This window comes from Neoarius graeffei, chromosome 9 (genome assembly GCF_027579695.1).
Source record: "Neoarius graeffei isolate fNeoGra1 chromosome 9, fNeoGra1.pri, whole genome shotgun sequence".
Taxonomy (NCBI): domain Eukaryota; kingdom Metazoa; phylum Chordata; class Actinopteri; order Siluriformes; family Ariidae; genus Neoarius; species Neoarius graeffei.
Window position 1 is genome coordinate 79,599,725 of NC_083577.1, and position 11,663 is coordinate 79,611,387.

Genomic DNA, 11,663 nt, shown 5'->3' on the forward strand with positions numbered 1-11,663 from the left:
TTGGGGGCTATTAACCTACATAACCTGCATGTCTTTGGACTGGTGGTGGGGGGAACCGGAGCACCCAGAGGAAACCCACGCAGACATGGGGAGAACGTGCAAACTCCACACAGAAAGGCCCCTGTTGGCCACTGGGCTCGAACCCAGAACCTTCTTGCTGTGAGGCGACAGTGCTAACCACTACACTACCATGCAATATACTTCAGATTCACAGGTAGGGTAACCTACTCCCCCATACCACAGTGATGTTGAATTCTTGATTCTGATTGGTCAGAAGGTGCTGATTAATTTTCTATAGCAACAGCTCTGACAACATTTCTGTCTGCAGTGCAAATAACAGGTTTATATTAACATGCTGATTATAATGTTATCGTTTCCATCATAACGACTTGCATGGTAAGTTGTATGATGAACATAATCTAATCCTAATATGGAACTAAGATAAAAGTATTATCATTGGTACAGTGAAGTGCTCCAGAATGATAAGTTTATAATATAGATATTTAAGCACTGCCTAAAAGCAGATATGAGCAAAATATTTTCAGATACACAAAATCAACCTGAATAGAATAATAAGAGTGCACAGCTGCAGACTACAATGCATGTGCTGCTACATTAGGACTAATTATTATGCACCTGTTCCTGATAAGAGTGCAATCACAGCATATACATATAAGGACTCTCAGTAACACACATGCTGTGTCCAAAATCACTCACTCATTCACTACTCCCAACCCACTATCTAAGGAATTCTATATAGAGGACTATATCGTGAGTTCATTGGTAAAATGAAAAAAAACACTTTCAGACACTACTCCACTGTGCCATTATTTACATCATTACTGTCGCACAATTAAAACGTGCCAGATCAGTCAGCTGGTGGGTGCTCCTCTCTGTCATCTGCCATTTTCCTTTCAGCGTGACCACAATGCATGATGGTATATATTGCTTGGTTAGTGACCATCGGTTGTACACTACTTTTCACAATGCATTGTGGGATACTATGAATCCACTGTATAGGGTGCAATAATTCTCGCTATACATTCAGACAGCACTACAAATTGGTGAACTCACCAATTTGTGAACTCATCCGGTTCGTGCAAAACCAATGAGTTCACAAATGTGTTCTCAATGTGACTTGTTTTTGTTCTCAGTGTGACTGTTCGGTATGAGACAGAGCCCGAAATATTGCAGCAGGCTGCTGCAGAGAAAGTTGCTCACTACATGCCGGTGAAAGACCTGATTGGCAAAGCAGTTGGAGCACAGATGGTGCAGGTGTGGGGTTTCCTGATAGGCTGTCAGGGAAAATGGCTGGCGTGCAACACCACAGTCCTGAGCGAATTCAGACTAATGGCAGGCCAGAGGGTATACGTGGCGAAGCTGATGAGCAGACGAGCCCTTCTGTACTCCCTGTGGTTGCTGAGGAGCTTTGTACGTGATTCAGCCAAGCCTGCCCCCTGACCCTAGGGCTAAAGTGATGGGGGTCAGGGGGCTCAGTCTCCTGGTAATATGCCCAAGCGTGGAGGATATACCTTGCCTGACATACCGTAGTGTGGGGAAGTGCTGATGTGTGACGACAGCTGATGGGAAACCTCATCTCTGGTCAGATCAGATCTTGGGGCCTCCCTTATGCCCTCAGGTGGGGGGAGGGTCAACCCCGGAATTTGGCTGGTCCCTACCTTGGCTCTGGCTGGTGACAGCTGATGGTCGAGGGGCTGAGTAGTGAGTAGTGGGTGATTTCGGACACAGCGACAAACTTTGCAATGTGTACGCTCTGTATCCTGTGTCTGATGTTACCAAGCCTTGTATTTTGTATTACTTTTCTGGTTTTGACCCTGTTTGTGTTTTTGGACTGTGAGTATTATATTCCCTATGATATCCTGTCTGTGCCTCGCTTAACCACTACCTCTTTTCTGACTCTGCCTTTGTCTCCATTTTGGCTCTGTTTGCTTGTGTGCTTTCAATAAAACTCTTCCTGCACTTACATCCATCTATCGCCCTCACAGGACAGAAACCGTCCACTGTCCAACAAGCTCGTGGACTAACAAAACTGTTTTAACTTGTTTTATATGAAACTGTCATGAATATTTTCTGTAAAATGTGTTAGTAAATAATCCCACATTTAAGAAAAAAAGCAAATTAAAAATATGTGCTGGATAAAAACCCATCTATCTTATGCCAATAATGCTACAAATTTCATTGTCTGGTGGTCAAGTGTTTATGAGATACGTTGCCTTGCACTTATTATCAGGTTCCCTGTGGTAGTGCATGTATGTACAGACGCCGTACAGTCAAGCCATAAAAAAATCAGGTCGATGTGTTTCTCTGAAGTATGGGGCTCCAATCCATACTTACACACTTAATGTACTTAATATACTTATTATATTCCATACTTATATCCCTCTGCTATAACATTTATAGAAGGACTCACTAGTGTAAAAAGGTAAAAGTAGTCTAAGTTTACCACCACACGGAAAAAAAAGACTTTGTGCTTTCCAGATTCGTGTAAAATAAAAGTATGATATTCATGAATACATTCAAAAGTGTTATTGTTGTCAAAGAGCTGGGATATAAGAGGATTAAGACACTTTAGGACTTGCTGTACGACTTCAACTTCAGTGTGGTAACAGTAACTCCGCTTCGTGTCAGGCTGCATCATATCACCCTGTCATGTTTTATTCCTTAATCATTTCTGGCTGTTCCCATCCACATGAGAGTAAAACTGTCAGCTGGTGGGCAGAACTAACTGTCATGCTCTACTTATTTTAAAATGTGGGGTTGCTATCTCTCAGCAGTACTGTGGGTGGGAATAAACACTATACCTCTCTCATCTCCTTGATCTTGGAGCCTCCTTTGCCAATGAGAGAGCCACACTGGCTGGCTGGAACCACCAGCCGCAAGGTGACAGGGGGCTTGCTGGTGGCCGGGCTGTTGCTCATGGAGTTGATTATATCCTGCAGAAGCATGTGAACGAGAACAAGAGTCAAAATGTCAAACGGCTGCAAAGCTCTAATTCGTAGAGCTTAACTTCTCATAGTCCCGGTTAATTATTCGGTTATCTGAGAGGATTTTATTTAGTAACTATGATGAATTATTCAGTAGCTACAGTGAAAGAGAGAATGAATGTAATGAGGATTGTAGGATATTAAATCTCAGTAGAACTGAAAGTACTTTTCAGATTCAGTTTTCTGCTCTTTTTTTTGGATAGTGCTTTTAACAATAGACTTTGTCACAAAGCAGCTTCACAGAAATCCAGATGTAGCTTTATATTTAGATCACTAATGAGCAGAGCAGAGGCGACAGTGGTGAGGAAAAAACAACTCAAGAAATGCATAAGGAAGAAGTCTTGACAAGAACCAGACTCAAAAGGGAACTTTAGACAGACAGATAGATGATAGAGCCATCCATCCATTATCCATAACTGCTTATCCTGTGCAGGGTCATGGTCAAGCTGGAGCCTATCCAAGCTGACTATGGGCGAGAGGCGGGGTACACCCTGGACAAGTCACCAGATCATCGCATGGCTGACACATAGGGCCTGTCCACAATAGTACGCGACCTCACACAATACGCTGTCGTTTTGAAAAAAAATCTCCGTAAACATGGCATCGTTTCCAGAAATATCTCTGTCCACACAGATTCACTGGAAACGACCCAAAATGCTGTAGTACATATGCCAGGCCTGTATGTGGCGCTGTGACGCCGCCACACCAATACACTAAAACCGGAAGAGAAGCCATGGAGCATGCGTATAAAGGTCACGCGCTGTTTACAAACAAGCTCATAACACGAGAAGAGGACGACCATGGCCAGCGCAACTCAGAGTTGTTTCTGCAGTACGAGCACAAGCCTGTAGTCCGCCATTGTTGTTGTTATGACGCGTCTAGCGGCGGTGGCTGAGGTTAAAGGTTAGAGAGGCGGGGCTTATACGTCATCGTTTCTGAAAAAATCCGTATTCGCTGTCCAGACGACTCCGGGCTATCCGGCGTTTTAGGATTTTCCCACTCTGGGACCCGTTTTCAAAAAATACCAGTTTCACACCTCGAAAAAGCCAGATTCATCTGGACGCGAGGCCGAAACAATAAAGTATTTATGCGGATTCGACAAAAATGTACTCGTGTGGACGGGCCCTATAGAGACAAACAACCATTCACACTCACATTCACACCTATGGGCAATTTAGAGCCACCAATTAACCTAACCTGCATGTCTTTGGACTATGGGGGAAACTAGAGCATCCAGAGGAAACCCACACAGACACGGGGAGAACATGCAAACTCCACACAGAAAGGCCCCTGTCGGCCACTGGGCACAAACCCAGAACCTTCTTGCTGTGATGTGACAGTGCTGACCACTACACCACCGTGCCGCCCTCAATAGGAACACAAAAATACTAAACACTTAATCATAATTTTACTATCAAAGCTATTGAAATAAATACACTTATGCATATACATGTAATATATGAATACAATATAGAAAAATATCTAAATATATCTCATCTCATCTCATTATCTCTAGCCGCTTTATCCTGTTCTACAGGGTCGCAGGCAAGCTGGAGCCTATCCCAGCTGACTACGGGCAAAATGCGGGGTACACCCTGGACAAGTCACCAGGTCATCACAGGGCTGACACATAAACACAGACAACCATTCACACCTACGGTCAATTTACAGTCACCAGTTAACCTAACCTGCATGTCTTTGGACTGTGGGAGAAACCGGAGCACCCGGAGGAAACTCACGCGAACATGGGGAGAACATGCAAGCTCCGCACAAAAAGGCCCTCGCCAGCCACGGGGTTCGAACCCGGACCTTCTTGCTGTGAGGCAACAGCGCTAACCACTACACCACCATGCCGCCCATCTAAATATACCAGTATAAAATATATATATAGATCCATCCATCCATTATCTATACCACTTACCCATCAGGGTTGCATAGGGAGCCGGAACCAATTTCAGCTGACTTCAGGTGAGGTTCAGCCTGAGCAGATCAGCAATCTACCACAAGGCTAACACAGAGACAAACAACCATTCACACTCACACCTTTGGGCAATTCAGAGTACCCAGTTGACCTCATCTGCAAGTCTTTGGATGGAAACCAGAGCACCCTGAGGAAACCCACACAAGCACAGGGAGAATATACAAATTCTACACAGAAGATCCCAGTCGGCTGTGAAGTTCAAACCCAGAACCTACTTGCTGAAAGGCAACTGTGCTTACCACTGCACCACTGTGCCGCCTACATATGCATATCTATGTATGATGTGCATCCTTCATGGTTAAAGATGACCATGAATTCAATTTGGTGGGTGCCAGTTGTCTGTCCAGAGGTGACTGATGAGGTCAATCTGGGCTTTGAAGGTATGCCCACATGTTGACATTCCACATGCCAAGGCTGAGTGCCTTCACTATCTTTTTAATGTATTTCAACCGCTGAGTGGGATCCCTGCCAGCTGTGGTGTGCTGGCCAGGGTGAAGTGAAACAGGCTATGTTTGGGGCACCTTTTCTATTCCCTTCTTCCATGGAGGTGAGCAGAGCAAATCCTAAACAGGGCTGCTCAGACACCCAGGGAGCTGCCAAACTCCACTGCTGCTTCATTCCAGCAGAGAGCAATGACCCTATGCCCTGGGCCTTCTGTGTGCAGGTTCATGACTACAGCTTCCAGTGTTTCCACACCTACTGCTTCGCCACTCGCCCATCGCTACAGGACCTGAATTTGAATTTAAGTCATGACTTGCACATGATTTGGATTAGAGTGAGGGAGAGTTGCGCAGCCATCAGCCTCACTCTCTCATCCTGACATAACTGGGTCCAGGGGCAAGACAGAATCAAGACGGTTGGAGCTAGGTCAGGATGCAGTGGATGGCCAACAGCGTTCTGCGTGTTGCACTGTGCCCTAACTGCACTCCACAAATGCTTTGCTGGGTCTGCCTTCCCTCCTGTTGAACCACCAGGTGGTGGTCTCTTCCATGCAGTCTGACAAGTCCAGTCTTTGGTCATAACCCTGACCAGGAGGAGCGAGGGGTTGCTAGTACTTGCTCAAGGCACCACCTCAGGCTAGCAGATGCCTTACTACTCCATGGCATGGCAGACAAAGACAGCACTTGCCCACTGCATATCTATAACAGCTGGCTAGCTATCAAATATATCAAAAAAATGTAATCAAGGTTTATTCAGGGTTTCTTCCTCATGTCATCTCAGGGAGTTTTTCCTTGCCACTGTCACCTCAGGCTTGCTCATTAGGGATTCATTTATAAATTTATATATATGTATATATATATATATATATATATGGGCGGCACAGTGGTGTAGTGGTTAGCGCTGTTGCCTCACAGCAAGAAGGTCCGGGTTCGAGCCCCATGGCCGGCGAGGGCCTTTCTGTGTGGAGTTTGCATGTTCTCCCCGTGTCCGCGTGGGTTTCCTCCGGGTGCTCCGGTTTCCCCCACAGTCCAAAGACATGCAGGTTAGGTTAACTGGTGACTCTAAATTGACCGTAGGTGTGAATGGTTGTCTGTGTCTATGTGTCAGCCCTGTGATGACCTGGCGACTTGTCCAGGGTGTACCCCGCCTTTTGCCCGTAGTCAACTGGGATAGGCTCCAGCTTGCCTGCGACCCTATAGAACAGGATAAAGCAGCTAGAGATAATGAGATGATATATATATATATATATATATATTTTTTTTTTTTCTGTAAAGCTGCTTTATGACAATGTCTATTCTTAAAAGCACTATACAAATAAAATTGAATTGAATTGAATTGACTTGAATATTACAAATCATTACTCTTCAAAGGGCGGTACAGTGGTGTAATGGTTAGCACTGTCACCTCACAGCAAGAAGGTTCTGAGTTTGAGCCCAGTGGCCAACGGGGGCTTTTCTGTGCAGAGTTTGCATGTTCTCCCTGTATATGCATGGGTTTCCTCTAGGTGCGCCAGTTTGTCCAAAGACATTCAGGTTAGGCTAAATGGTGGCTCTAAATTGACCGTAGGTATGAGTGTGAATTGCTGTTTGTCTCTATTTGACAGCCCTGCAATGATCTAGTGATTTGTCCAGGGTGTACCCCGCCTCTCACCAGCTGGGATAGGCCCCAGCTTACCCGCGACCCTGCACAAGCGGTTATAGATGATGGATGGATGGATGGATGGATGGATGGATTACTCTTCAACAACTGTATACTATAAAATCAAACAGTCCTAAGTGGGTTGAAATGTTCAGGATGAGCAGATGGTGAATAAAAGTCCTAGAATGAGACAGTGTTTACGATTACCGCAGCATTTCTTCCATGCAAACCTATAGTATCCAGATTTGTCCATGCAATGAAGCAAGAGTGAGGTTTTTCTTGACATTTCAGTGACCACAATGGCTGAAAATCTTCTAAATAATGCAAATCATTTTGTGGTATTTTGTAATTTGAATGTTTCTCTACACTGTTAGTGAAGTGCCAGCCTGCAGTGATTGGTGATTTAACTTTGATGATATTTATTTCACAGGTTGAGGAGTTTTTTTTGCGCTGCTCGCTGAGTGGATTCAGCTCTACAACCAAACCATGAATCTAATCATGTGTACCTCTTCAAATTTGTAGGCAATCATGGCAAAAGCCTTAAAAATGGCATCGGTGGGTCCTGTGATGGTGACGATTCGCTCTGGACAGTTCCCCTCTGAGATGTTGATGCGAGCAGCACTCTGTACATCACACAAAGCTTGAGGTGAAATTCATGCTTTATATTCTGTATGTATTTCATATTTATATTTTCTGAAGGACAAAATAACAAGGTTTTAACCATCTTTTATCCATAAAATAATAATTTACTGTATTTATGCACTTTTTTTGTAAGTAACTGCTGGTTCTTAAATTACCAGCTCGGACTAAGGTTCAGGAAGGCAGCATGCTGTCAGTTTTTCAGTATTATTGAAACCAGAGTGAGAAGAGATGTCACTCCAAAATCCCTGACTGTGGGTTTAATCCTGCAACTAGGGCTTAGTCACTCCTGGAGGATATATATATATATATATATATATATATATATATATATATATATATATATATATATATATAGAGAGAGAGAGAGAGAGAGAGAGAGAGAGAGAGAGAGGTTTTTCTTACCTCCTCACGCATCTTCTTCACAGTTTCTCCTTTCTGAGGAACAAAACATACCATCAGGAATTTCGCTTAAAGTGAAATCATTTCAAAGTGCTCTCAAATGCTCTCTGAATTATGTTAAGACCACATAATATTGTGGATATTCTTAACATACCTTTCCAATGATGCTTCCGACTTCCTGAAAAGATAAAGTTTAAAAATAAACATTTTATTCTTATCTTATCAATACGTTCCCATACAAAGCAGTAACAGCTCATAGCGATAGTGAAAAGGAGGAGTAGCTAGTTTGTTTACAACCCCGATTCCAAAAAAGTTGGGACAAAGTACAAATTGTAAATAAAAACGGAATGCAATGATGTGGAAGTTTCAAAATTCCATATTTTATTCACAATAGAACATAGATGACATATCAAATGTTTAAACTGAGAAAATGTATCATTTAAAGAGAAAAATTAGGTGATTTTAAATTTCATGACAACAACACATCTCAAAAAAGTTGGGACAAGGCCATGTTTACCACTGTGAGTCGACATCCCCTTTTCTCTTTACAACAGTCTGTAAACGTCTGGGGACTGAGGAGACAAGTTGCTCAAGTTTAGGGATAGGAATGTTAACCCATTCTTGTCTAATGTAGGATTCTAGTTGCTCAACTGTCTTAGGTCTTTTTTGTCGTATCTTCCGTTTTATGATGCGCCAAATGTTTTCTATGGGTGAAAGATCTGGACTGCAGGCTGGCCAGTTCAGTACCCGGACCCTTCTTCTATGCAGCCATGATGCTGTAATTGATGCAGTATGTGGTTTGGCATTGTCATGTTGGAAAATGCAAGGTCTTCCCTGAAAGAGATGTCGTCTGGATGGGAGCATATGTTACTCTAGAACCTGGATATACCTTTCAGCATTGATGGTGTCTTTCCAGATGTGTAAGCTGCCCATGCCACACGCACTAATGCAACCCCATACCATCAGAGATGCAGGCTTCTGAACTGAGCGCTGATAACAACTTGGGTCGTCCTTCTCCTCTTTAGTCCGAATGACACGGCGTCCCTGATTTCCATAAAGAACTTCAAATTTTGATTCGTCTGACCACAGAACAGTTTTCCACTTTGCCACAGTCCATTTTAAATGAGCCTTGGCCCAGAGAAGACATCTGTGCTTCTGGATCATGTTTAGATACGGCTTCTTCTTTGAACTATAGAGTTTTAGCTGGCAACGGCGGTTGGCACGGTGAATTGTGTTCACAGATAATGTTCTCTGGAAATATTCCTGAGCCCATTTTGTGATTTCCAATACAGAAGCATGCCTGTATGTGATGCAGTGCCGTCTAAGGGCCCGAAGATCACCGGCAACCAGCATGATTTTCCGGCCTTGACCCTTACGCACAAAGATTCTTCCAGATTCTCTGAATCTTTTGATGATATTATGCACTGTAGATGATGATATGTTCAAACTCTTTGCAATTTTACACTGTCGAACTCCTTTCTGATATTGCTCCACTATTTGTCGGCGCAGAATTAGGGGGATTGGTGATCCTCTTCCCATCTTTACTTCTGAGAGCCGCTGCCACTCCAAGATGCTCTTTTTATACCCAGTCATGTTAATGACCTATTGCCAATTGACCTAATGAGTTGCAATTTGGTCCTCCAGCTGTTCCTTTTTTGTACCTTTAACTTTTCCAGCCTCTTATTGTCCCTGTCCCAACTTTTTTGAGATGTGTTGCTGTCATGAAATTTCAAATGAGCCAATATTTGGCATGAAATTTCAAAATGTTTCACTTTCGACATTTGATATGTTGTCTATGTTCTATTGTGAATACAATATCAGTTTTTGAGATTTGTAAGTTATTGCATTCCGTTTTTATTTACAATTTGTACTTTGTCCCAACTTTTTTGGAATCGGGGTTGTAATTGCTGGTTATTTGTTGACTAAGACAATTTTAATGCATTAAAAAAAAAACTCAGATTTTTTTTTTTCAAAATGAACAAATTCGTAAATGTATTTTGCCTCGGTATTTAGCTTTCTGTCTGTATATGTGTCTGTATATCTGCCTGTCTGTTTGTTTATTGATTTATCTGTCTGCCTTTCTGTCTCAATACTGATAGAAGTGATACAAAGCATAAATAAAAATATAGTTATCTCAAAATCAGCACTCATATAACAATGTTTTGCTTCCCCAAGAGAATCTTCCATTCTCTTTCTCTACCTGTACATACTTTGCCATGCATGAGGAGGCGGATGGTGAGGGTGACGTTGAGGCCGCCCTCAGACTGCACTTTGCTGGATTCCATGGTGGGATTGGAGGAAAAGTTGGTGTATGGTCACGTGACAGGAAATCCCCAGGAGCAGGAAGAGAGAGATGGTAATGGCAGCCAACCAGTCACCTGGAAGGTATACGTATGGATTTACACAGATACATGACATGAGCAAGAATATTCCATTACAGTATACTGCCTTTGCATGTGTAAAATATTGGTGCATGTTTAAAAGAAGGTTGACTTTATATGGCAGCATGTTCTGCAATCTGGTCTGGCCTACGCTACATAGACATGCATACTTTGAACACCAGAGGGAGCACTTCTCATCCTGTAAATTCCAGTCTTGTCTTTACTGACATACAGTACATCTTTAAAACCCGAGGATTATTCAGTACCTCATCTGGCACTTTACTTCATATGATGTAAATCCCTCAAGCACAAATAACGCAGATCAGACTCTTTTCATGGAACATTAAAAAAAAATCGTCAGTAGGACAGAATCCTGTACTTGTATATGAATCTAAAATTTAGGATTATAGATTACACCTAAAATGAAAAATCGAAGGTATGTTCTTACCAAGAAATCATTTACTGTCATTATACAGATGTGTGTCCTGTATAATCAACTTTCTTTCTTTGTATGTCCTGGTTTTGGAAAAGTTGGACTCAGAGGAGGAACTCAGTTCAATTTAATGTAACGTCACTCAATTTCATTCGAGTCATGTTGATTCATATCACACATTTAACAAAAGACCTTGCCACAAAGCAACTTTCCAGAAGAATCTAAAGGTTTGTTCCAGAGTCCTTGAAGAAGAAGAAGAAGAAGAAGAAGAGTGGCAGTTTGCTGGTTCTGAGATTTTAATTCTAGCTTTGAGCCTTGATAGGCAAAATCTCCTTTCTCTACAGGAAAATGAAATGAGATTAATTCCCTCGCAGTAGTTCTCCATTAAACTGCAAACTGGCTCACATGACGAGAGAGAGAGAGAGACAGACAGACAGACAGACAAAGAGAGATAGAGACAGAGCGAGAGATACAGAGAGCGACAGACAGACTGACAGATAGAGAGAGAGAGAAAGAGAGACAGACTGACATACGGAGACAGACAGACAGAGAGAAAGAGAGGGAGAGAGAGAGCCAGACAGACAAAGAGAGAGAGAGACAGACTGACAGACAGAGAAAGACAGACAGAGACAGACTGACAGAGACAGACAGAGAGACAGACAGACTGAGAGAGAGACAGACGGAGAGAGACAGAGAGAGAGAGATGGCCCTGCCACAGTGAGAACTAATCTTGTACATTCTCT

General features: G+C 42.8%; 1 protein-coding gene across 5 annotated transcripts in view; it reads right to left on the reverse strand.

Annotated features, from left to right (window-relative positions):
* Nucleotides 1-10,472, reverse strand: part of pcbp3 (poly(rC) binding protein 3) — a 78,272-nt gene extending 67,800 nt beyond the window's left edge. For all 5 annotated transcript variants that reach the window (XM_060930345.1, XM_060930343.1, XM_060930342.1 and 2 more), the window contains exons 1-5: nucleotides 10,317-10,472; nucleotides 8,261-8,284; nucleotides 8,110-8,142; nucleotides 7,572-7,688; nucleotides 2,823-2,954 (exon numbers count right to left, since the gene is read on the reverse strand). In XM_060930345.1, coding sequence (XP_060786328.1) covers nucleotides 2,823-2,954; nucleotides 7,572-7,688; nucleotides 8,110-8,142; nucleotides 8,261-8,284; nucleotides 10,317-10,391 — 381 coding nt within the window. In that variant the 5' untranslated portion in view covers nucleotides 10,392-10,472. The remainder of the gene's footprint in view (nucleotides 1-2,822; nucleotides 2,955-7,571; nucleotides 7,689-8,109; nucleotides 8,143-8,260; nucleotides 8,285-10,316) is intronic.
* Nucleotides 10,473-11,663: the final 1,191 nt, after the last annotated feature.